This window comes from Scyliorhinus torazame, chromosome 13, assembly GCF_047496885.1.
Source record: "Scyliorhinus torazame isolate Kashiwa2021f chromosome 13, sScyTor2.1, whole genome shotgun sequence".
Lineage (NCBI taxonomy): Eukaryota > Metazoa > Chordata > Chondrichthyes > Carcharhiniformes > Scyliorhinidae > Scyliorhinus > Scyliorhinus torazame.
The window spans coordinates 51,985,990-52,013,327 of record NC_092719.1 but is presented as its reverse complement, the minus strand read 5'-3'; the positions used below and the strand labels follow the sequence as shown (position 1 = coordinate 52,013,327).

At 42.7% G+C, this 27,338-nt stretch overlaps 1 protein-coding gene across 9 annotated transcripts in view; it reads left to right on the top strand.

Moving 5' to 3' along the window:
• Positions 1-27,338, top strand: part of LOC140388010 (GRAM domain-containing protein 4-like) — a 286,335-nt gene that overhangs the window by 235,355 nt on the left and 23,642 nt on the right. For 8 of the 9 annotated variants that reach the window (XM_072471476.1, XM_072471468.1, XM_072471471.1 and 5 more), the window contains 6 exons: positions 4,788-4,831; positions 4,942-5,051; positions 11,096-11,250; positions 11,798-11,815; positions 21,327-21,474; positions 22,239-22,332. In XM_072471476.1, coding sequence (XP_072327577.1) covers positions 4,788-4,831; positions 4,942-5,051; positions 11,096-11,250; positions 11,798-11,815; positions 21,327-21,474; positions 22,239-22,332 — 569 coding nt within the window. The remainder of the gene's footprint in view (positions 1-4,787; positions 4,832-4,941; positions 5,052-11,095; positions 11,251-11,797; positions 11,816-21,326; positions 21,475-22,238; positions 22,333-27,338) is intronic. The other variant, XM_072471469.1, reaches the window with a different exon arrangement.

The following is a 27,338-nucleotide window of genomic DNA, read 5'->3' as shown; positions in this document are numbered from 1 at the left end:
TGCACCCCGCACGATAACACCTGAGGGGGAAAAAAAAACTACTTAACAGTCACCAGCCAATCCCTTACCTGCAGGCTGTGACGTCACGGTATAACACAAAAACTGACCATTTGGCCCAGCTAGTCTGTGCTGCTGATTTACTCTTCCTGAACATCGTCCCATTCCATCTATCCCATGTCAGCCTTTCAGCATATCTTTTCATTCCTCTTTCTCATGCACTTGTCAGCTTTCCCTCAGAAAGCACCGATGCTACTTATCTAAATCTGTGGCAGCGAGTTCCATGTTATAACCACTCATGTAAAAACATTTCTTCTTATTTTTTATTGATAACTTTTTTGTATTTATGGACTCTGGTTTGGATCCCACAGGTGGAAACATTCTCTCCACACCTGCCTATAATATGACATCAACCTATATATTAATTAAAGAGAACCATTGGATTAAAGTCATTTGCAAGACACTGCTAGGTTTGTAAATCAAGGACCATCAGGAACTTGATTAGTGACCTAACATCACTGACTATTTATATAAAGTAAAAGCAAAAAAATTATTAATCACGTTCTTAAAAAGTTGCTCTGCAGTTCATACTTCAAGCACAATATACAGTTTAAGTGCAGATATTCCCCAGTTATCAAAATGTCTGGACTAAATTTTCAGAGCAGTCATTGCCAGAAATAAAACAATTTGGAAACAACCAAAGCAGCATATCATAGTGGCAAAATGAAATTTCCAGTGCAGGAAATTTGAAATTATAAAAAGTACAGAGAAAATGCGCAATCATTCAATCAGTGCCGAATAGGAAAAGGTCAGCATTTCCAGCATGACATTTTGTTTGCAAATGCGAAGATCCTATTTATGTGATTTGAGGAAAAATATAAATAATAATAATCACTTATTGTCACAAGTAGGCTTCAATGAAGTTACTGTGAAAAGCTCCTAGTCGCCACATTCCGCCGCCTGTTCGGGGAGGCTGGTACGGGAATTGAAGTCCAGTCAGGGAACCAAGAGGTGAAGTAATCAGTGGGAAGTGTAGCTGCTTTGGAATTAAAAAAAGCACGAAAAGACAGAACTCAGGAGAGGTTACGATAGTCCCCATCCCACAAAATATGACACAGTGTATGGAAAGGCTCAGTAAACCAAGGTCCACCACACTAAGAAAACAAAAAGGGACGGTCAATAGAGAATTAAAGGTGCTATATTTAAATGCGCGCAGTGTACGGAACAAGGTAGATGAGCTTGTGGCCCAGATTGTGACTGGCAGGTATGATGTGGTAGGCATCACAGAGACATGGTTGCAGGGGGTTCAGGACTGGCATTTAAACATCCAGGGATTCACAACCTATCGAAAAGACAGGGAGGTGGGCAGAGGGGGCGGGGTTGCCTTGTTAATTAGGAATGAAATTAAATCAATAGCACTAAACGACATAGGGTCAGATGATGTGGAGTCTGTGTGGGTAGAGTTGAGGAACCACAAAGGCAAAAAAACCATAATGGGAGTTATGTACAGGCCTCCTAACAGTGGTCAGGACCAGGGGCACAAAATGCACCACAAAATAGAAAGTGCATGTCAGAAAGGCAAGGTCACAGTGATCATGGGGGACTTCAATATGCAGGTGGACTGGGTAAATAATGCTGCCAGTGGACCCAAGGAAAGGAAATTCATTGAATGTTTACAGGAGGGTTTTTTGGAACAGCTTGTGATGGAGCCCACGAGGGAACAGGCCATTCTGGACTTAGTGTTATGTAATGAGCCAGACTTGATTAAATATCTTAAAGTGAGGGAACACTTAGGAGGCAGTGATCATAATATGGTAGAATTCAATCTCCAATTTGAAAGAAAGAAGGTAGAATCAGATGTAAAGGTGTTACAGTTAAATAGAGGTAACTACAGGGGCATGAGGGAGGAACTGACGAAAATCGACCGGGAGCAGAGCTTAGTGGGAAAGACAGTAGAACAGCAATGGCAGGAGTTTCTGGGAGTAATTGAGGACACTGTACAGAGGTTCATCCCAAAGAAAAGAAAGGTTATCAGAGGGGGGATTAGGCAGCCATGGCTGACAAAGGAAGTCAGGGAATGCATCAAAGCAAAAGAGAAAGCCTATAATGTGGCAAAGAGTAGTGGGAAGTCAGAAGATTGGGAAGGCTACAAAAACAAACAGGATAACAAAGAGAGAAATGAGGAAAAAGGATCAAATATGAAGGTAGGGTAGCCAGTAACATTAGGAATGATAGTAAAAGTTTATTTAAATACATTAAAAACAAACGGGAGGCAAAAGTAGACATTGGGCCGCTCCAAAATGACGCTGGTAATCTAGTGATGGGAGACAAGGAAATAGCTGAGGAACTAAATAAGTACTTTGCATCAGTCTTCACAGTAGAAGACATGAGTAATATCCCAACAATTCAGGAGAGTCAGGGGGCAGAGTTGAATATGGTAGTCATCACAAAGGAGAAAGTGCGAGAGAAACTAAGAGGTCTAAAAATTGATAAATCTCCAGGCCCAGGTGGGCTACATCCTAGAGTTCTAAAGGAGATAGCTGAAGAAATAGTGGAGGCGTTAGTTATGATCTTTCAAAAGTCACTGGAGTCAGGGAAAGTCCCAGAGGATTGGAAAATCGCTGTTGTAACCCCCCTGTTCAAGAAGGGAACAAGGAAAAAGATGGAAAATTATAGGCCAATTAGCCTAACCTCGGTTGTTGGCAAGATTCTAGAATCCATTGTTAAGGATGAGATTTCTAAATTCTTGGAAGTGCAGGGTCGGATCAGGACAAGTCAGCATGGATTTAGTAAGGGGAGGTCGTGCCTGACAAACCTGTTAGAATTCTTTGAAGAGATAACAAATAGGTTAGGCCAAGGAGATCCAATGGATGTTATCTATCTTGACTTCCAAAAGGCCTTTGATAAGGTGCCTCACGGGAGACTGCTGAGTAAAATAAGGGCCCATGGTATTCGAGGCAAGGTACTAACATGGATTGACGATTGGCTGTCAGGCAGAAGGCAGAGAGTTGGGATAAAAGGTTCTTTTTCGGAATGGCAACCGGTGACGAGTGGTGTCCCGCAGGGTTTAGTGTTGGGGACACAGCTGTTCTCTTTATATATTAACGATCTAGATGACGGGACTGGGGGCATTCTGGCTAAGTTTGCCGATGATACAAAGATAGGTGGCGGGGCAGGTAGTATGGAGGAGGTGGGGAGGCTGTAGGAAGATTTAGACAGTTTAGGAGAGTGGTCCAAGAAATGGCTGATGAAATTCAACGTGGGCAAGTGTGAGGTCTTGCACTTTTGAAAAAAGAATAGAGGCGTGGACTATTTTCTAAATGGTGACAAAATTCATAATGCTGAAGTGCAAAGGGACTTGGGAGTCCTAGTCCAGGATTCTCTGAAGGTAAACTTGCAGGTTGAGTCCGTAATTAAGAAAGCAAATGCAATGTTGTCATTTATCTCAAGAGGCTTGGAATATAAAAGCAGGGATGTACTTCTGAAGCTTTATAAAGCATTAGTTAGGCCCCATTTAGAATACTGTGAGCATATTTGGGCCCCACACCTCAGGAAGGACATACTGGCACTGGAGCGGGTCCAGCGGAGATTCACATGGATGATCCCAGGAATGGTAGGCCTAACATACGATGAACGTCTGAGGATCCTGGGATTATATTCATTGGAGTTTAGGAGGTTGAGGGGAGATCTAATAGAAACTTACAAGATAATGAATGGCTTAGATAGGGTGGACGTAGGAAAGTTGTTTCCAATGGCAGGGGAGACTAGAACCCGGGGGCACAGCCTTAGAATAAAAGGGAGTCACTTTAGAACAGAGATGAGGAGAAATTTCTTCAGCCAGAGAGTGGTGGGTCTGTGGAATTCATTGCCACAGAGGGTGGTGGAGGCCGGGACGTTGAGTGTCTTTAAGACAGAAGTTGATAAATTCTTGAGTTCTCGAGGAATTAAGGGCTATGGAGAGAGAGCAGGTAAATGGAGTTGAAATCAGCCATGATTGAATGGTGGAGTGGACTCGATGGGCCGAATGGCCTTACTTCCGCTCCTATGTCTTATGGTCTTATGAACCCGCGCTACTGGCCTTGTTCTGCATTACAAGCCAGCTATCTTAGCCCACTGTGCTAAACCAGCCCCTAAAACAGAACAAGGGGTAAAATCTAACATTCACATTGTTGCTTAGGCCACATGCATTAGCATTTTTCATTTCAGTAGTTCCAAGATATGTTTTAAGGAGGAACGAATTAGAGAGACAAATTAACATTTCACTGTTAGGGCTCGACCCAATAATGCCTTGCCTGCTTGTTTCCAAATTGGATGATCGTCAGGCAAAATGTGAAGATAAGTTGTCTTGTTTTAAGTGTGGGCAGGGACTAGTGTTGAATGTTATTCGTTTTGATTTGTTTTAGAACTTTAAAATATAACAGTTGTTGTAATATGTGGGTAAATTTATTTGTTCATTTTGGACTTTAATTAGATAAACTAATGGAAAGGTGGAGAAATTAAATGTCATTTTGCAGAGTTAAATGTCAAGTGTTTAATTATATTTTATGTTGTTTTATCTTGCAATTATTTTAGAAATCTTGCTTTTATATTGGACTTTGTAATTGAATGTAAAAAAAATTCAATATTTTTCTAATCTTTTAAGCTGTACAAAATTAGCTCTCCACTTCCAGGCCTATGCAGGCATACATTTACTATCACAAAGGTGTACCATTGACCCCATGCATAATAGTTTGATTCTTTTTCAGTAACATGTTTTAAGTGGATAAAACTTTTTAAAATTTAAATTGCAGAATCTGTTTGGCAAGATGGCGGATGTACTAGAAAAAATTAAAAAGTAAGTTTTTCATTTGCTCTAAATTTATTTTGTAAATTTGATATTTGAAAAGAATAAACTTGCTGAGAAACCCTGCTAAAATTGTAATCTCTTGTCTTTTTTTCTTGCAGCTTATTTATGTGGGTGCACCCAGAAATAACACAGAAGTTATATATGGGCTTGTGGGTCCTCTTTATTGCATCTTGCTTCTTTCCATACAGAATTTTGGGCCTCTTTATAGGTAAATAACATTGTGCAATTATCATTTTCTACAGCTTTTAATTAATTACAACTATAAAAACTGACAACTTTATATCACTTCAAAAATGGCAATTCCAAAGTTAAATGGTCCCGCGCTGATGTAAATGTTTGAAGAACAGTACATAAGAGCATGTAAACCTGTGTGTGCATGCTGATGCAGACTTCAGTGTGTTATAAAAGTGTCAAATTAGACCTGACCACAAAATGCATCTTGCTGATTAGATTGATTATATGGGAACAGCATAATTGTCTTTGGAGTGAGGCACTCTAGGTTGAATTACTTTCCAAACTGTCTAGGCTCTCTTATGAATAATGGTTACTCTGCCAACATACCAGAGAGCAACTGCTACTTGTGCAAATGTAGCCTATTAATGCATCATTGTGTTTGAGAAAAAATGGGACAAAATTGACATGGGCAAAGGGACCCATTCATTTAAGAAGCTCCATCCTTCAGTTGTCAAAAACTATAATTGTAGCTGGAAATTAATTAAAATAAATTAAGAACCCGCCTGCCCTGCAACCAGGGAAAACACCCATCCTACATCTGCCTTGTCAGGCCCTGTAAGAATTTTGTGCACTTCAATGAGATCACTATCCTTCTAAACTCCTAAAGAATATAGGTCCAATCTCCTCAATCTTTCCTCGTTGGACAATCCCGCCATCCTTGGGATTAGTCTGGTGAACCTGTTGCACTACATCTATGGCCGGTATTACCTCCCTTGGGTAAGGAGACCAAAACTGCAAACAATATTCCAGGTGTGGTCTTCGCAAGACTCTAAAACTGCATCAAGAATTCCGTTCTCCTGTACTCCGATCCCCTTGTAATAAAGGCTAACATATCATTTACCTTCCTAATTGCTTGCTGCACCTGCATGTTAGCTTTCAGTGACTCGTGAACAAGAATACGATATTGAAGAACACAGGATTTAGAAAGAGGGAGGAACTGAAGGAAATCGGTATTAATGAAGAAGTGGTGTTGGGGAAATTGAAGGCCGATAATCAACATCCTAGAGTTCTTTTTATTTAAATTTAGAGTACCCAATTCATTCTTTCCAATTAATGGGCAATTTAGCATGTCCAATCTACCTACCCTGCATATCTTTGTGTTGTGGAGCGAAACCCACACAAACACTGGGAGAATGTGCAAACTCCACTTGGGCAGTGGCCCAGAGCCGGAATCGAACCTGGGACCTCGGCGCCGTGAGACTGCAGTGCTAACCACTGTACCACCATGCTGCCCTGATCCTAGCGTTCTTAAGGAAGTGGGTTATTTGGATTTTCAGAAGGCTTTTGAGAAAGTCCAACGTAAGAGATTAGCGTGTAAAATTAAAACGCATGGGGTTGGGGGTAGTATATTGAGATGGTTGGAAAACTGGTTGGTAGACGGGGAATAAAGAGTAAGAATAAACTGGTCTTTTTCCGAATGGCAGGCAGTGACAAGTGAGGTACCGCAGGGATTGATGCTAGACCTCAGATATTCACAAAATATATTAATGATTTAGATGAGGGAACTAAATGTAATATCTCCAAATTTTCAGATGACACAAAGCTGGGTGGGAAGGTGAGCTGTGAGGAGGATGCAGAGATGCTTCAGTGTGATACGGTCAAGTTGAGTGACTGGGCAAAAGCATGGCAGATGCAGTATAATGTGGATAAATGTGAGATTATCCACTTTGGTATCAAAAACAGGATGGCAGATTATTATCTGAATGGCTATAAATTAAGAGAGGGCAATGTGCAACAAGACCTGGGTGTCCTTGCAAACCAGTCGCTGAAGGTAAGCCTGCAGGTGCAGAAGGCAGTGAAGAAAGCAAATGATATGTTGGTCTTCATAGTGAGAAGATTTGAGTACAGGATCAGGGATGCCTTGCTGCAATTATAGAGGGCTTTGGTGAGGCCACACCTGGAATATTGTATATAGTTTTGGTCTCCTTATCTGAGGAAGGATGCTCTTGCTGTAGAAGGAGCGCAGTGAAGGTTTACCAGACTGATTCTTAGGATGGCAGGACTGACATGAGGAGAGATTGAGCCGGTTAGGATTATATTCGCTGAAGTTCAGAAGAATGAGAGGGTTTTCATAGAAACCCACAAAATTCTAACATGACTAAACAGGGTAGATACAGGAAGGATGTTCCTGATGGTGGGGATGTCCAGAACCAGGGGTCATAGTCGAAGGATACGGGGTAAACCATTTAAGTCTGAGATGAGGAGAAATTTCTTCACCCAGAGTGTGGTGAGCCTGTGGAATTTGCTACCGCAGAAAGCAGTTGAAGCCAAAACATTGTACGTTTTCAAGATGGAGTTCGATATAGTTCTTGGAGCTAAAGCGATTGTGGTGAATGTAGGAATTTCCGATATATTTGGCTGGATTCTCCATTTGTGAGACTAAGTGTTGACGCCAATGCAGAATTTGTGGACTTTCACAACAGTAAAACTGGCGCCGCATCTGGACCGATTCGGCTACTGTTAAGGGGCGAGCACCGGCGCCACATGGAACACAATTGATTCTAATGAGAAACGGTGGCGGGTTCGCGATTCACACGAGAAAAGAAAGAGAAAATAGAAAATGAAAGTAAACTAGCAAAGAATATAAAAACTAAGACTGTAAAAGTTTCTATAGGTATGTAAAAGACAAATATGAGCCCATTGCAGCTTAATTCACCTGTCTAAATCCCCTTGAAGTCTCTTTGCGTTCTTTTCATAACTCCCCTTCCCACCAAGCTTTGTGACTTCAGAAAACTTGGAAACATTACATTTGGTCCCCACATCCAAATCATTGATATAGATTGTGAATAGCTGAACTCAAGCACTGATCCTTGTGACACTCCACTCGTCACAGTCTGCCAAGCTGAGAATGATCCGCATTTCCCTATTCTTCCTTTCCTCCATTAATCACGCCTCAATCCGTGTCACTATATTACTTCTAATCCTGTGAGTTCTAATTTGATTTACTCACTACTTGTGTGGCACCTTATCAAAAGCCTTTTAAAAATCCAAATGCACCACATCCACTTCTCCCTTAACTATTCTGCTAGTAACATCCTGAAAAAACTCCCAACAGATTGCCAAACAATTTTTCCTTTTCATAAATCTATGTTGACTGCCAAATTTCACCATTATCTTTGACGTGCCAAATTATCAAATCCTGTATAATAGATTCCAGCATTTTCCCTATTATTAATGTCAGGCTAACAGGTCTGTAATTCCCTGTTTTCTTTCTCCCTCTTTAAAGAGTAGGGTTACATTTGCCACCTTCCAATCTGCAGGCATTATTCCAGAATCTATAGAGCTTATAAAATGATTACCAATGCATCCGCTATCTCTAAAGCCACCTCTTTTAACATGTAGATGTAGTCCCATTAATTTTTACAGAACTACTTTTTTTACTCATACTCCATTCTTTCAGGCCTTCAATCTTGCTCGTCCCTTGGCTCCAAATATTTCAGGGAGGTTTTTTTTAATTTTCCTCTGTGAAGACGGACACAAAGTATTTATTTAGCTTCTCTGCCATGTCCTTATTACCCATTATAAATTCTCCATTCTCGAGCCGTAATGGGCTCACATTTGTCTTTTGCATGCCGATAAAGCTTTTACAGTCCGTTTTTATATTCTTCGCTAGTTTACTTTCATATTCTATTTTCTCCTAATTTATTAATTTCTTGGTTCTCCTTCAAATTTAAAATGCTCCCAATCCTCAGGCTTTCTACTTTTTTGGAAAACATTTTTATGCCTCCTCCTTTGATTTTATAGACTCTTTAACTTCTCTTGTTAGCCGTGGTTAGATCACTTTTCCCACTGGCTTTTTGTGCCTTAAAAGAATGTAAATTTGTTGCAAACCATGTATTAATTCTTTAAACACTGGCCATTGCCTGTTTACCATCATACCTTTAAATGTAGTTTGTACTTTCGTGGTTTCCTTTTAAGACCCTAGTTTCGGATTAAACTACAGAACTTTCAAGCTTCTTTTAAAATTACATCACATTATGATCGCTCTTCCCTAAAAACTCCTTACTGATTAACCAATTCTCATTGCACAATATTTGATCTAAAATAGCCCATTCTCTAGTGGATTCCTTGACGTAATGTAAAAATAACTATCCCGCGACATTCCAGGAATTTTTCCTCCTCCGCATTAGTGCTAATTAGGTTTATCCAGTCTTTATGTAGATTGAAGCCCTCCATGGCTCCTTCACTACTCTTGTTACATGCACCTCTAATCTGATTGAGACCATGACCTACACTACCAATACTATTTGATGGCCTGTAAACAAATCCTACCAAAGCTTTCTTCCCCATGCTTATTCTTAGCTCCACCCAAACTAATTCTACATCTTGATTGAAGATCCACTCTCACTAATGTACTGATTCCATCCTTTATTAACAGTGGAACCCCACCTCCTTTTCCTTTTTGCCTATCTTTCCTAAATGCTGAATACCCTTGAACTTTCAGTTCACCGTATTGGTCACTCTGCAGCCATGTCTCTGTAAGGGCAATTAGATCATGCCTGTTTGCCACTATTTATATTGTCAATCCATCTACTTAGTTACGAATGCTGCATAAATCCAGATGGAGTGCCTTTAATTCTGTCTCATTATTTTCACGATCTCTAGTCTTAACTGCTGACGCACTGTTATGTTTGTATGTTCTGTTCCTTCCTGCCACACTCTGATTTAAAAAAAATAAAATTAGAGTACCCAATTCTTTTTTTCCAATTAAGGGGCAATTTAACGTGGCCAATCCACCTACCCTGCACATATTTGGGTTGTGGGGGCGAAACCCATGCAAACACAGGGAGAATGTGCAAACTCCACACGGACAGTGACCCAGAGCTGGTATCGAACCTGGGACCTCGGCGCCATGAGGCAGCAATGATAACCACTGCACCACCGTGCTGCCCTCTGCCACACTCTGATGACCATTTCCCTTATTGCTATCCCACCCTCTCTTACCTCCCCTGTTTAGTTTATCACAACTTCCCTCACCCCCACTAGTTAGTTTAAAGCCCTCTTAGTTTAAAGCCCTCTCTACTGCCCTAGGTGTATGACTCACCAGAACACTGGTCCCAGAACAATTGAGATGAAAACTGTTCCAACGGTACAGTTCCCACTTTCCTCAATATTGATGCCAGTGCCCCAGGAATTGAAACACATTTCTCCCACGCGAATCTTGAAGCCATGCATTTAACTCTCTAATCTTTCTTACCCTATGTCAAGTTGCCCATGGCTCAGGTAATTATCTAGTGATGATTACATTTGAGGTTCTGCTTTTTGATTTAGCTGTTCATGCTCTCCAAGTAGAACCTCCTTCATAGCTCTACCTATGTCATTGATACCTACAAGGACCCTGACCACTGGATCCTCCCCCTACTGTTGCAGGTTCCTCTCCAGCCCGGAGATGTCCCAAACCCTGACACTGGGCAGATAACACCGTCTTCTGGATTTTCGCTCTCAGCTCCAGTACACTGTGTCTATTCCCCTCAATATACTGTCCCCTACTACCACTGCAGCCCGGTTAGCTCCCCCACTTGAATGGCTTCCTGTGCCATAGGCAGTTTGCTCATCCACCTTGCAGTCCTCACTCTTGTCTGTACAGGTGCAAACACCTCACACCTGTTGCCCATTTGCAAAGGTTGAGGTTGCTCCACTTGCACCTTCCTGATCCCCTTCCCAGACTCGCCTGCAGTCAACCCTCCTGTCGCTGACTAGGCCGAAGGGCATTTTGTGTGCTGTAGGAATCTGACTAATCAAAACAGAAGACTAACCAAAGGGGCGTGACTGCCTCCTGGAGCAAAGTGTTCAGATAACATTCTCCCTCAATGATGTGCCAGTATCCGCAGCTCTGATTCTGAGCCAAAGTTCCTTGAGGTAACGACACTTAAGGGAAAGGATGTGTGAGAAATTTGCATGCATGTACACAATACTGCATTTCATAGTTTGACTTTTTGTACAAGATTATATCCTTAGATATAATTAAGAAGAGATCTTCATTTTTTGAAACTAGTGGATTGCATTTTTCTGTTTCAGGACTTTATGCAGGAGTAAAGTTTTTCATCATTGACTTCATCTTCAAACGATGCCCAAGGCTTCGAGAAAAGTATGATACTCCTTACATTGTATGGAAGAATTTACCCACAGATCCCCAGTTGAAAGAAAGATCAAATGCTGTACTGATGAGGCGGGTAGGTACTTTCCGTTAAAAGATCTGCTGTTGGGTTTTTTTTGTTTGCAAAAACTAGCCCCAGGTCCTGGTTAGTGGCTAGAACTCAGACAGTTAACATAATATTTTGTTTTTTAACATGCTAGTTGACTGATCACATTCAGAAATGTCTTGTAACAAAGTTATGAACACTGAAAGTACAGTGTAGTTACAAACTATGTTAATCCTTCATTGCAATCTCTACAGAACCAACTACACCAAAAGCATTTTAGTATTAGTATTTAAAAGCCAACATGTACAACAGAAGAAAAATCTAATTATTTTTTCTTGATTGGAAGCAACCATTGGATGTTGGTTCAGCCATTGATTAACGAGTTTCCAATTTAGTTTGTGATATAATATAATTTATATTGTGTGTGTGTGTGTTTTGGTATGCGAGAGTGAATGAGAAAGTGCTGGGTTAGATATAATTCAGAAAATTAATTGTTTACATTTCGCACCTTGTAGAGTAGCCGCGATATAATTTGTTGTCTCTGTTACATATGTTTTATTGTTTCTTTTCCTGCTAGCTGTCAGGGTTTGAAAAGGTAGGGCTTAAGTCTCTAAAAATTTTAAGTATATGTACTTATAAAATTGTCCGTATTTATAAAGTAGCTATTGAGTGAAGTGTGATCTAGTTGAAAACTGTTGTTATGTATTGTCTTGTTCGTTTTAGTGCCATTAAATAGCTTAGTAATTTGCTTTACGTGGAAAGTGTCAGGACAATGAAAGGTGTTTTGAAATTTAGATTCTAAAAACAATTATTAAGCTGAAATCATCTCAAACATTTTAATGTGGTAGGTAAATTCCATGTTATTTTTGAGATTGCAATTATGTAGCTTTTAATCTTTTACCCTTTAAACACAGTATACTATGCACCTGGAGAATCATATCAGCTAGTTGTTTATTACTGATTTGTCCAAGGTGAATTTCTATCCATTTGAATTATAACTGTATAGTTTAAAGTAAAGATCACAATGCTTTACCTTGAACCATAACTACTGAATCTTTTGCATCTTGTTCTGTTTTAGTGTTGATGCTGTATTATCATTTTGTAATGAGAGCTGCATGTTAAAGGTTAACATGTTGGGCAACACGGTGACACAGTTGTTAGCATTGCTGCCTCACAGTGCCAGGGGCCTGGGTTCAATTCTGGCCTCGAGTGAGTGTGTGGAATTCTCCCCGATTCTGCGTGGGTTTCCTCCAAGTGCTCCAATTTTCCCCCACAGTCCAGAGATGTGTGTGTTAGTTGGATTGGCCATGCTAAAATTGTCCCTTAGTGTCCAGGGATGCGGAGGTTAGGTTAAACGATTACGGGGATATGGCATGGTGGACACTCGTAAATGGGCTGAGTGCTCATTCGAAGGATCAGTGCAGACTTGATGGGCCGAATGGCCTCTGTAGGGATTCTATGACTCTATGTCATGATCTACCTAAAGTATATTGTAAAGAACGCATAGGATTGATTCTTTACACAGCATTCAGTGATCAAATGATTAGTTTCTCAGTTTTATAAAACATGTCTTAACAGATTTCTACAATGTATCAAATCTACTTTTGGAAGCTGTACATTAAAAAAAAGTGAAAAATTGAAGCATAAAATTATCTTTAGGATTGGAAATAATGTTTGTTAATAAGTTGTAGTTTTAAAAAAATTAAAAAAAATTCCAATTAAGGGGAAATTTAGCAAGCCAATTCACCTAGCCTGCACACCTTTGTGCTGTGGGGGTGAGACCCACGCAAACACTGGGAGATTGTGCAAACTCCACATGGACAGTGACCAGGGGCCAGGATCAAACCCGGGTCCTCAGCACCGTGAGGCAGCAGTGCTGACCACTGCACCGCCGTGCCACCCATCGGTTGTAGTTTTAGTGTTGGCTGACTGAATGAGAGCATTTGTAAAGTTCTGTTATTGAGTCTTAAATCTGTTGAAAATAATTTTTGCAGTTAATTTTCTATGGAATGCTATCTCAGTGTAATACAGAATAATACAGTGCAGAAGGTGTCCTTTGGGCCATCGAATCTGCACCGACACATGAAAAACACCTGACCTGTCTACCTAATCCCATTTGCCAGCAATTGGCATAGCCTTGGAATGTTATGACGTGCCAAGTGCTCATCCAGGTACTTTTTAAAAGGATATGTGGCAATCCGCCTCTACCATCCTCCCAGGCAGTGCATTCCAGACTGTCAAAAAAATTTCCTCAAATTCCGCTTAAATCTTCTGCCCTCACCTTGAACTTGTGTCCCCTCGTGATTGATACTTCAACTAATGGGAATAGCTGCACCCTGTCCATGCCCCTCATAATCTTACACTTCAATCAGGTCGCGCCCCCCCCCCCCCCAGTCTGCTTTGTTCCAGCGAAAACAACCCAAGCCTACCCAATCTCTCTTCATAACTTGAATGTTCCAACCCAGACTACATCCTGCTGAATTACCTCTGCACCCACTCCAGTGCAATCACATCCTTCCTATAATGTGGTGAGCAGAATTGCACACAGTACTCCAGCTGTGGCCTCCCCAATGTTCTATACAACTCCAACATGTTCTCCCTGCTTTTGTAATCTATGCCTCGATTGATAAAGCAAGTGTCCTATATGCCTTTTTCGCGACCCTTTTAACCTGCCCTTTTGCCTTCAGAGATCTATGGACAAACACTCCAAGGTCCCTTTGTTTCTCAGAACTTCCCAGTGTCAGGCCATTCATTGACTGCTTCTTTTTCACATTATTCCCTCCAAAGTGTATCACCTCACAATTTTCAGCTCAGTTAAATTCTATCTGCCACTTTTCTGCCCATTTGACCATCCCATCCAGATCTTCCTGTAACCCAAGACGCACAGCCTCACTGTTAACCACCCGGTAAATCTTTGTGTCATCAGCAAACTTACTGATCCTACCCTCCACATAGTCATCTATGTCGCTATATGGAGGACCCAGCACTATCTTTTAAGTGTAATATCTTTTAAGTCTTTTATTACTTAATCTTTGTACTGTTATACCCTGCTATAATATAGTCTTCCCACTTCATTTACCTCATCTTCACAAAGGAATATATGGAATATACTAACAAGTCCTATGCAACAATTCTCCCCCCCTTTTCTTTTAAGAATGCAAGTCCTTATTCACCAGAAAAGCATGTGGCAAGGAAGAGAAGGCAAGCGGAGAGGTTTAAGGAGTGAATACCAGAGCTCAGGACCTAGACAGCTGATGGGCTGAAAGGTTTTTGGAATGCAACTGAGAACAGAGTTGGAAGAATGCAGAGTTTAGAGGTTTTCAGGACTGGACATGGCTGCAGAGACAGAGGGAGATGACACCATGAAGGGATTCGACCACGGATGAGCATTTTAAATGTGTGGTATTGGTGATCTACTAACGAATGTAGTGCAACAACACAGAGGTGATGAATGAGTGAATCAGTATAGGTTATGATGGAATATGAGCAGCAGAATTTTGGATGAGCTGAAGAAGGGTCGTGGTTTGGAAGCATATTAGGTGAAACAGCTAATTCAGGGATTCGGAAACATTTCAGCTGGAGGACCATGGTGGGTATGGAAATGTTTGAAAATCAAACAATTTAAATAAGGATACATTTTAGTACAAATAAACATAAAACCTTCACTTTGCAATAATGAATCCAAATATACCCCTTATTTTGTGCCCTCTTGGCTTAAGCTGAACAATATAGTTGGTTATCCCTCCACAATGACATCAAAGGCCGGTGGTCATTCTTGTTGTGGAATGAGGAGCTGCGATAACGGTCAATTAATTAGGATTAATCGCAAGATTTATTGCAATTCAGCAGACAAAATGTTTGTTCGCACACATGGTTGGATCAAAACAAAGATTTTCTTTGCCAACTTAAGGATATTTGGGAACTGAACTCACTTGAGCAAGTCCAAATCGTGTCCAGTATTACTGGATTGTATTTTTTCTTGAAGGTGGTTCAGTGTTTAAAATGCATAGTTTGCCAGGATCTATCCATCGAGGGGGAGAACCTACTAAAAGGCCATGTAGCAAATTTAACAGGGCTATTCAAGAAAGTGGGAAAGGGAAAACGGGAACCTACAGGTCAACTAGCCTTACATCAGTCTTCTGGAAAGTGCTGGAATGTATTACTAAAGAAATCTTATCAATGTACCTGGAAAATTATAGTATGAACAGACAAAGTCAACATGGTTTCACAAAATGGAATTGTGTTTGACAAATTTATGAGAGTCTGTGAAGGTGTAGCTAGTAAGTGGATAAAGGGAACCAGTAGATGTAGTATACCTGGATTTCCAAAAGACGTTCTAAAATTTATCTTTGGAATTACCCCAGAGCGTTGCGAATGTTCCTTTACTGAATATATTTAAGGCTGAAATAAACAGATTTTTGGTCACCGGGAATTGCGGGATATGGGGAGCAGACAGGAAAGTGGAGTTGAAGCCCAGGATCTTATTGAATGGTGGAGCAGGTTCACGGGCGTTTAGTCTTTTCCTGCTCCTATCTCTTTGTATTCTTGTGTCACCGAGACTGCTTTTGGAGACTTTCAGTCTTTGTGCCTTGCCACCGGTACAGGGTATTGCAGGATTTATGCTTCTCTATTTCAACCCGTTATCCAGCAGAATTGCAGATTAAATGTTTGCTAGGTCTGCAAATCTACTACCGTTTGGTTCTTTTGCCAATTACCTTGTATCTGTGTTCTCTGGTGCATCTGCCAATAATTCCCTCAGCAGCATTAGAGGGGCAGGGAAGAAAATAATAGTAATTACACCTGCTTAAAAGTGTGCTTCGGTTCTGTATATGACAGGAACTTTCTGCATTGATGCCTCCTACATAGTTCATCATAGAGTCATAGAACTTACAGTGCAGAAGGAGGCCATTCGGCCCATTGAGTCTGCATCGGTCCTTGGAAAGAGCACCCTACCCAAGCCCACACCTCCACCCTATTCCTGTAACCCAGTAACCCCACCTAACCTTTTTTGGACACCAAGGGCAATTTAGCATGGCCAATTCACCTAACCTGCACATCTTTGGACTATGGGAGGAAACCGGAGCACCCAGAGGAAACCCACACACACACGGGGAGAACGTGCAGACTCCGCACAGACCGTGACCCAAGCCGGGAATCGAACCTGGGACCCTGGAACTGTGAAGCAACTGTGCTAACCACTGTGCTACTGTGCCGACCACTACCAGCTCCTACACCCTCTCTTGTTTTAAAGTCCATCTGGAATACTGTAGCTTTGGGAATGTAGCAGAGAAATTCCTTTTTTAAAAATGTGTTTATTGATACCAATATACGCAGAGTGAGAAAGGGTTTTTTTTTTTTTACAAAAAGGCGTAGGGTGTGGGCACCTGGGTGGTGCCCCTAATGCTTTTAATATTTTGATCAGTTTTTAATTATTGTTCATTTGCATGAGCTTGGACCATAGGCAAATTCCTTTTAGGCGGAGGTTATGGTGGTAGGGTGGTGAAAAGGATATGAGGATATTTGTTTCAGTGATGTGCACCCAAAGTCTGAACTCGTGTGTGGGTGGGGGTGTGTGTGGGTGTGTGTGGGTGTTGATGTTGCACAAGGTCTGAATCAACCTGAGACAGCTGCATGACTCTGGGGTTGTTGTAGGGGCCAAGCTTGCCAAGAGTTTTAATTGAGCTTGGATTCAGAGGGGGGTGTTACACTGCTGCTGTTCTTGGATTCATCTGAAGCTCCTGCAATAAATGGTGTAGCACCCTCCAGTGGCTCATGTATTTCAATTACTTTGTCAGCGGTTCTGAACCATCAAATGCAAGGTTTGGTTATTGTCCCCTGGTCACCAGGCCCCTTTTTGTTTCTCTATCACCCACCAATAATTTTCTCCCTGTCCTGCTGAGGACACACACATTGATTATGTTTGAAAGAACTGATTTGTGTTTAGTAAAGTTCTTTTCAAGATGCATCCAGAGGGGTAAAAAATTGCAACAAACTGAAAGAGCCCAGATGAGTTTGACACTCCAAAACACACTGTCCGTTTGAAAGAAGATTGCTGCACGGGAAGGTCCCGGTTGGCGCTTGCCCCTCTACCCTGTGGGGGAGGGAGGGGTGGGGGGGGGGGGGGGGTGGTTGGGTGGCCCGAAGGAGGCAACATGTTTAGGGTCGGCATATAGGGGCGGGAGCGGCCGGGGTCAGCATGGGTGTGCTGACTCACGGAAGTATAGTGGGGGGGGGGGGGGAAACCAGAGCTAAGCGGATGCTTGGCAGGGGGGTGGGGGGAGGGGTGCTGCTGTGCTGACTGGAGGGGAGGGCTGGAATCGGGGGGCGGGGGCAGGTGGCTGGCCGAAAAAGGGAGATGGTTAGTCGACAGGGTGGGGGGGGGCGGGGCCAACCCCCCGACCAGGCTGATCACGTGAGGGGCCTGAATGGGCTGGTCAAGCGGTCCCGCGTGTTCTCGCATTTAAAGGTTTTGGAGGTGGACGTGGCCATGTTGCAAGAGACGCACTTAAAGCCCGCGGACCAGACGAGGCTAAGGAAAGGATGGGTGGGACAGGTGTTTCACTCGGGGTTAGACTCAAAGACCGAGGGGTGGCAATTTTGGTGAGTAATTGGTGAGTGGCATTTGAGGCGGGGAGTATCGTGGCAGACAAGGGGGGCAGGTACATAATGGTGAGTGGCAATCTGCAGGGGGCCTGGGTGGTGCTAGTGAATGTGTATGCCCCAAACTGGGACGATGCAGACTTCATGAGGCGTGTGTTGGGTAGGATCCAGGACTTGGAGTTAAGTAACCTGATTATGGGAGGGGGCTTTAGTACGGTCTTGGACCCGATTTTGGACCGTTCCAAGTCCAGGTCGGGAAAGAGGCCGGCGGCGGCCAGGGCCCTGTGGGAGTTCATGGGCCAGATGGGGGGTGTGGACCTGTGGAGGTTTGCACGGCCAAGGGCGAAGGAGTTCTCCTTTTTCTCCCACGTCCATAAAGTCTATTCGCGGATAGACTTCTTTGTGTTGGGTAGGGCGCTGATCCCGAGGATGGAGGGGGTTCAATACTTGGCCATTGCGGTCTCGGACCATGCCCCGCACTGGGTGGACCTGCGGCTGGGGGCAGAGCGGGGTCAGCGCCCTCTCTGGAGACTGGATATGGGGCTGCTGGCGGATGAGGAGGTGTGTGAGCGGATAGGGAGGAGCATTGAGAACTATGTGGGAGCGAATGTCACAGGGGAGGTAATGGTGGCAGTGGTGTGGGAGGCTTTGAAGGCGGTCGTGAGGGGAAAGGTAATCTCCATCAGGTCCCACAGAGAGAAGAAGGAGAGGGCGGAGAGGGAGAGGCTGGTAGGAGGTATACTCCGGGTAAACAGGAGATGCACGGCGGCCCCAGAGTGGGGGGGGGGGGGGCTGCTGAACGAACGTCGGAAACGTCAGGCGGCGTTCGACTTGCTGACCACGGGGAAGGCGGAGGCGCACTTCAGGAAAGTGAAAGGGGCAGTTTACAAGTATGGGGAGAAGGTGAGTAGGATGCTGGCACACCAACTGTGCAAGAGGGAGGCAGCTAGAGAGATTGGGGGAGTGCGGGATAAGGAAGGCAACATGGTGCTGAGCCCAGAGAGGGTCAATGAAGTCTTCAGGGCGTTCTACGGGAAGTTATACTAGTCGGAACCCCCTGGGGAGGGGGAAGGGATGAGGCAGTTTATAGACCGGTTGACATTCCCGAGGGTGGAAGTGGAGCGGGTGGAGGGATTGGGGGCCCCAATTGAGTTGGAGAAGGTAGTCAGAGGGCTGGCAAGCATGCAGTCGGGCAAGGCCCCAGGTCCGGACGGCTTCCCGGTAGAATTTTATAAGACGTTCTCGGAGCTACTGAGCCCGCTCCTGCTAAGGACCTTCAATGAGGCAAAGGAGAGAGGGACCCTCCCTCCGACGATGTCGCAGGCATTGATTTTGCTTATCTTGAAGAAGGAGAAGGACCCGCTTCAGTGTGGGTCCTACAGGCCGATATCGCTCCTGAATGTAGACGCCAAACTGTTGGCAAAAATTCTGGCCACCAGAATAGAGAACTGTGTCCCAGGAGTGATTGGGGAGGACCAGATGGGTTTCGTTAAGGGCAGGCAGCTGAACACGAATGTGAGGAGGCTCCTGAATATTATCATAATGCCCTCGGAGGGGGGGATGCGGAAGTGGTGGCTGCAATGGACGCGGAGAAGGCCTTTGACAGAGTGGAGTGGGAGTATTTGTGGGAGGCGTTAGGCAGGTTTGGATTCGTGTGTGAACTTATTGATGTCATCGTGTAGTCGTTTCAGTGATTCTTCGCCGTGGGTCCAAAGGAAAAAAATGTCATCAATGTATCTGGTGTATAACGTCGGTTGAAGGTCCTGTGCGGTGAGTAGGTCTTGTTCAAACTTGTGCATGAAGATGTTGGCGTATTGGGGTGCGAATCTGGTTCCCATGGCTGTTCCGTGTGTCTGGATGAAGAACTTGTTGTCGAAGGTGAAGACGTTGTGATCCAGAATGAAGCGGATGAGTTGCAGAATTGCGTCTGGAGATTGGCAGTTGTCGGTGTTGAGTACTGAGGCTGTTGCAGCAATGCCGTCGTCATGGGGGATGCTGGTGTAGAGTGCCGAGACCTCCATTGTGACGAGGAATGTTCCTGTGCCAGATGTGCCGGATCATCGACATGGATACCACCATTACACGTGAGAACACCAGGTACGCGGTACATACTCATGCAACTCGGCCAACGTTGTCTACCTCATACGCTGCTGGAAAGGATGTCCCGAAGCGTGGTACATTGGCGAGACCATGCAGACGCTGCCGGGATTCTACTGGGAAGCCGTCCGGACAATGAATGAACGGACAGCGTGCGACAATCACCAGGCAGGAATGTTACTTTCCAGTCAGGAATGTTCCCTTCCAGTCGGGGAACACTTCAGCAGTCAAGGGCATTCAGCCTCTGATCTCCGGGTAAGCGTTCTCCAAGGCGGCCTTAAGGAAGCCCGAAAACGCAGAATCGCCGAGCAGAAACCTATAGCCAAGTTCCGCACACATGAGTGCGGCCTCAACCGGGACCTGGGATTCATGTCGCATTACATTCACCCCCCACCATCTGGCCTGCGAAATCCTACCAACTGTCCTGGCTTGACACAATTCACACCTCTTTAACCTGGGGTTACCCCATCTCTGGATTTGTAAAGATTTAATCACCTGCTAATGCTCGTATTCCAAGCATTGTCTGGCATCTTTGAATCTGTCTATATATATGTTTCTGGAACATACCTCTTCATTCACCTGAGGAACGAGCAGTGCTCCGAAAGCTAGTGATATCGAAACAAACCTGTTGGACTTTAACCTGGTGTTGTAAGACTTCTTACTGTGCTCACCCCAGTCCAACGCCGGCATCTCCACATCAAGATTGCTTACAGCGAGGTCCATTCCTGAATTCCGAATATGTGCTCCTTTGCTCTGAAAACAAGTTGCTCCAGAAGTACAAATTGTTTCAGAAATTACTTTAAAACGTGCAAATTTTGTGATTATCTTGAGCAACAAATGTTGTTTAAAAACCAGTTAGGGAAATACGTATTTTATTTCGTACAGATAGTAATTCAGTCTAAGTCTAGTGAGCTTTCCTGGATGGATGAGCTCAGCGAAGTCAGTTGATCATCTTCATCTGAATCTTGTGAATGCAAGTTCTTCAGATCCTAATATTATTCAATACACAAGGAATGAAAAAAGAGACGGAAGTAGTAATGATACAATAGTTAAAAACAACTCACTGGCGAGGTGATTTGGCCAACAGACTGAACTGGACAACATGCTGAAAAACATCCTGCAAACCTAGATAAACTGATGGTGAAAAGTTCACAGAAATGTGAAAGGCCAAAGGAAAGAATTTAATTAGATAAATGTATTGCAAATCTTGTTAATTTAAAAAACACTTTTCATTAATAATCCAATGAGTTGCAACTATCTTTCCCTATTTTCTAGAAAACCAAAGAGTAAAATGGGAAGAGAGTGGAGCCTATTGACCGGCCAATGTTAATTCATGCCATGTGTTTAAACCCTCATGGTTTAAAGTTTCATATGATCCAGCCCCCACCTTGAATGTGATGTTTCCACAGATTCCAACTGTTGTGTCAAGATCCAATGTTACTGCCAACAGCATGTCTGTGTATAGCAGGGAGGATGATGGTGCACGTTCCCACAGTTCCAAAAAAAGCAGCTTCAGTGAGATCTTCAGTCTGGCAGAAAATGAACGTCCTTTACCAGGTAGCTACAACAAAATCTATCTCTGTCAGAGTCTTCCAATTGAAAGGTCAATGTTAATTGTTCATTTGTGGATGCAATACCTATTATGCCTATAGATAGCACTTATGAGGCTTGCTTTGAATATTAAATTCATAATGTTACAATGGGGTACGTTGAGATTTAATGTCAAAAATGCTGGTTGAGTCTGCATATAGTTTCAAGCTCCGGCCACCTTGCTGTGCAACAGCCTAATGTTTTGAGGTGGCACTCGTGTTTGTATCAGCACTAGGAAGGTAGTAATTTAAGTTTATAAATGTTTGGAGCACAACTTTCTTATATTTCCATCTATCTCACTTCATGGTAACCTCTTCCTTTTTTATTTTTTAATCTCATGCCATCCAGAATCAATTCCTGAATGCATAGCTCTCTATCGCCGGAATGAGGCGACTAGGGGCTTTTCACAGTAACTTCATTTGAAGCCTACTTGTGACAATAAGCGATTTTCATTTTTCTTTTTCATTTTCCTGTTTCTGTATTAATTAGAAGACTGAGTAGCATGCAGACCACAGATAACATTTGTTATTGTCAGAGATAAATTTTTACAAATTGTCTATTAAGTTCATTATTCTTTGCCATGGCCTCAGTGAAGACTTTCTATTGTCAAGTGTGAGTAAAGATGGATTTCGGAAGAAAAATTAGCAATATATAACATGCATAATCAAACAGAAATTAAGTTAATTTTTCATGAATGTAAACAATTAAAAGATGCACTCTTTTTTTCCCAGTGTGTGAAAGTGGCTGGCGTTGCTGTCTAATTAACAGGGACAAAAAGATACCCACTGACTACATTCGGAATGGTTTTCTCTATGTAACAGAAAAGTAGGTAACATTACAAGCTTTCTGTAGAGATTAAATAGTGTGTAACAAAAGATAAGAGGCATGTTTCTCCAGTCCCCCAGCAGCGTGTTTCTCAGCAGCGCGTTTGTTGGCGGTGGGATCTCTACTTCCGCTGCACATCAATGGGATTTCCCATTGAAGCCACCCCACGCCGCTGGGGAACCTGCAGATGGGGGTGCGCTGCCAACGGGAGAGAGAATCCCAACGGCCGAAGAATTCCAGCCAAGTTGTTTAATATTGGTGCAATGTAAAATTGTTTTAAGAATGCCTTTTTATACTGTGCCTCCCACTACCACATTGCTTCAGAGGTAATGAAGTACTCTTTTGAAGTCTGGTCCCTGTTGTCATTTGGAAATGCAACAGCCAGTTTGCACATACCAATATCCCATAAACAGCAATGACCAGATAACCTCTTTTTGTAATGTTGATTGAAGGATGTTGGCCAGAACACCCGATCGGAATCTCCTGCTCCTCTTCGAAATAGTGCCATGGACCTTTTTCGTCCACTTGAAAGGGCAAACAGGGCCTCAGTGTAACGTCTCATCCAAAATTTGACACTTCTGACAGTGCAGCATTCCCTCAATACACGTTTGACTTGTTTTTAAGTCAAAAATCACAAATGTTTGGAATTACTTCAGGCTAAGACAACTAGGTTTGTTTGTTGACACAAAATAATGTAAGACAATGGGTCATAACTTCCTGGCTCCCAGCGTCCTATTTGGGAGGGGGGGGGGGAATCGCTCTTAAACGTTCCCAGTTAAAGGTTTACCTGGCAATTGCCTAGGAGTGCTAACGTCCTCTGGACAATTGCCCTGCTCTGCGCAATTAAATCCCTAGTTTCAGATGGTCCTGCCGGTGATACGCTGAATGAAATAAAAGCACTGCTAACTTCAGCATAACTATTTGAAATACCCGAGCACTTTTTGGGACATTCCCTGACCAGAATCGGCCACTACCCTACCAATGTCCAACTCCTCCAAGTAGTGATCTTTACTTGGGTATGTACAGAAGGGGCTGATGGGTAATGGAAAGACCACGAGGGGGAGCACTGGTGTGTATAAAAAGGGGACGGAGGGCATTGAAGGCGTCCGTGTATATGTTGATGACCTCATAATATGGTCAATGACAGAGGAAGACCACATTGCTCACTTAAAACAAGTCTTCCATAGAATCCACCAATTTGGGCTGAAGCTCAACCAAGCCAACACCTTTGCACATTCATCTCTGACCTTCCTGGGTGACACGATATCAGAGCACGGGGTGAAGCTCTCTGAGCAGATCACGGCAATTCAAAACATGCAGCGGCCACGTGACAAGAAAGAGGTGCTCAGGTTTGTTGGATTCATCAACTTCCTAGGCAAGTTCATATCAAACCAAGCAGCACGGACGACGGCGTTACGACAAGTGATAAGGAAGGACACGGAGGTTGGCTGGACTCCACACTGCCCAGACAGGTGGGTGGATCTGAAGCACCAATTGATGGCAGCTCCAACGCTGGCATTCTTTGACCCGGCAAAACCCACAAAGATCTCCACCGACGCCAGTCAACATGGAATTGGTGCGGTGCTACTTCAACAGAATGACCAGTCGGACTGGGTCCCAATGGCTTACGCTTCCCGAGCGATGACCGCCACGGAGTGCAGGTATGCACAGATAGAGAAAGAGTGCCTGGGATTGATCACGGGTATAACAAAATTCCACCACTATATGTATGGTCTTCCCACATTTCTAGTGGAGACTGATCATAGGCCACTGGTCAACATTATCAACAAAGATCTCAATGACATGATGCCGCGCCTATAACCTTCTGTAAACATTCTGGACGACTTTGAGCCTTCTTCCAAAGCCTCTACTGTAACTGAGCTAAGTAGCAGATTACCTGCCCTACAGGTAACAAAACACTCCACATCCCATTCACTTACTTGGACACTTACATTCTCCCTGGCCTGTTTTCTTTCAATGGAACGTTTAAACTTGCCCACTTTATGGCAACAGTGTTGTGAAAAAGATGGTGGGTCCTCATTCGCTCCACTTCTCTTAGACTTTGATGCTGGAGCCAGGATCCTGCTGTGCTGCTTGAATCTCACCCGACCGGAGTCGGGAAGGCCTGGCAAGACAGGCGCTTAAGAAATTTAGCTTAGGGTGGCACGGTGGTTAGCACTGCTGCCTCACAGCGCCAGGGATCCGGGTTCGATTCTGGCCTTGAATGACTGTGTGTACTTTGCACGTTCTTCCTTTGTGGGTTTTCTGTGGGTTGTTCCGGTTTCCTCCCACAGTCCAAAAATGTTCAGGTGAGATGGATTGCTAAAATGCTAAAATTGCCCCCTTAATGTCAAAAATTGCAGGTTAAGTGGAGTTACGGGGTTAGGGTGGGAGAATGAGTCTAGGTAGGGTGCTCTTTTGAAGGGTCAGTGCAGGCTTGATGGGCTGAATGGCCTCCTTCTGCACTATAGTGATCCTATGAATAAATCTATGAAAACATCAGCACAAAGTGTCAATCCGCCACTGATTGCCACTCCGAGGAAGTTATAAGGCAACTAGGTTGATTTTTTAATTACAGATTAAGACAATGTCTTGTATGAAGAAGATACTAATATGCTATGATTCTGCACCCCAAATTTAAAACAAAATGTTATGTATTCCATATTAAAGTTAGGCCATCTATCTAGAATAAGTGCATAAATATTTTTTCCCAATGGGATTTTCTTTACATCCAGCCAGTGTCTGTATTTCACATCTTTGCTAAAAGAGCCACATATAGTTGGTCTTGAATTAAATTTTGAAAAAGCTAATAAAAATATTTACAATTGGTCTTGAATTAATTTAATTGATACATATGATGCACATACACACACAGTTTTAACTCCAGTGCTAAATAATACTATCAAAGTGGGATGGTAAGGCTATCAGATCTTAAAACTCGTAGAGCAAATGATTTTAGTGCCACATTTACCGTGTGCATTCAGCTGTCTGCTGCCTAGTTTGAAGAATGATTCCTAAAGGGTGCCTTGTTAGATTATTCCATGGTTTAGTGCTTAATCCAAAATAACAGTTTTGTAGTCAGTCATTCTTATCCTATTTATTAGCAGCAAAAGAGGTATGGTTATCAGTGCATCAGAAAATGAATTGGCACAAGTGAAACCAAGTTCTAAAATTTGTAATATTATTAAGCTAAATTTTGAGTTCATTGTTAACATTATGTTAATTTATTATGTTAGTGCTTTTCTAAAATATGTTTCAGATTCTGCTCAATCGCAGCAAATCACTCGCAGAGCAATTAGATTTAAAGCCCGAGTGAAATTGAGTTTAACTGGAGCAGAGAGTAAAATGGCTTTCACACAATCAGAACCAATTCAGCACTTTTATTTTGAACAAAGGCTCTTTTTAATTTTCAGCAAAATGTTTATGATAAAGTCCGGTCCTATGACATGAATAAATCACATACTTATGCCCACTTCATATTCAGGCGAATAAGCCCACATGAATGGGTAACTTAGAACAGATTATTATGTTGAAGATAAAAACACATCCCCTCTCTTTTTCAATGATAGCTGAACTTGTTGAGTTATGCTGTTTCACCACATTCCACTTGTTGAGTCCTATTTGCCAATCAATGCGTTAAGATTTTTGCTAGCATTTTGTCTAGACATGAAAGTAGCCTGGTAATCTGGTCATCACTATTTTAGTGGCAGCAGTAACCTCATTCGTATATAGTAAGCAGTGTGTTCTGTCACCTGGAAACATTTGTTATGCATATTTCAATATTAATTGTATGTATGTTTTGTTACATTTGTGATTGTCTATGACATCTGCAAGGCAGTCTTGTAATAGAGCACTTAGCAATGTTTCTCTTTTGTAAAAAAGTCTGTGGTGTTGTTTTAGTCTTGGATTAAAGACAATAACCTAAAATGCTGAAAGGTATAACCCGATCAGGCAGAATCTTGCTTTGTACTACTTGGTTTAGAACCTAGATGTCTTAGTGAGGAATCTTCAATCTGACTGGATAACGAACCATGCTGTTACTTGTCTTGCTCACTCACACCACAGATCCTCTATAGGGGGTGGAAAGCCACATCAGATGCCCAATGACAGCAAGTCTTCCCTCAGAAGCTAACATAGGGAACAACAAGGCCATCCTTTCATTATTGACTAAAATATTTCGACCATTCTACTAAAAACATCTAGTTTTGAGGCAGCATGTATGAAGCCACTTTTACTTTTAGAAAGCTTGACTCCACCATGGTTTCTCCTGTCAGTTAAAGAATTCCTTATGATCCCAGACAGAAATTTGTATAAATTCTAAATATATGATCTGGTCTTCAGACACTGTTTTGTTTAAAAATCATTTTTCTGTTTTGTGCCAATCTCCTCATTTTCTGTTCTCAGTGCCTGGTGCGTTTGAGCTAAGTACCTATCATCAAGACATTGGTGCAAGTCTCTGGCAGCAGCATAAATACGTGACTTGAGAAGCGACCAAATTTTGTGGTCATGGTTTGCTGAAGCATTCACATCCTTCCTGTATAGATTAGCAGAATGGTTACATTCTATCTAGGCTATCTGGACCCTCCCAGCTATTAAGCAAAATTGCACACTTTTTCTCAAAAGTAGACCGGGTTAAAGCCCTGAATAAAAGGATACATTGCATGTGGACTGTTGAAGACTCCGACTTGATGGGCTGAATAACATCTGATGTTATGCTTTCTAAACAAGTCAATGGTAATCACAAAGAAAGAACACTTCCTAAACATTTGACATTTGAGTGAAAAATACGAAAATCAAGCAAGCCAGCAAAATTGTCTATCACCTAAATATCATGTGATATCGAAGTTATCAGGCCAATTTGCAATATCATGTGGAGCTTGAATATCAACTAGAATGTTTAAGTAATAAAAACAGAAAATGATGAGAATGCTTAGCAGGTCGGGCAGCATCTGTGGAGGGAGAATCAAGATGAGTATTTCAAGCCAATCACCTTTTATCAGAACTGG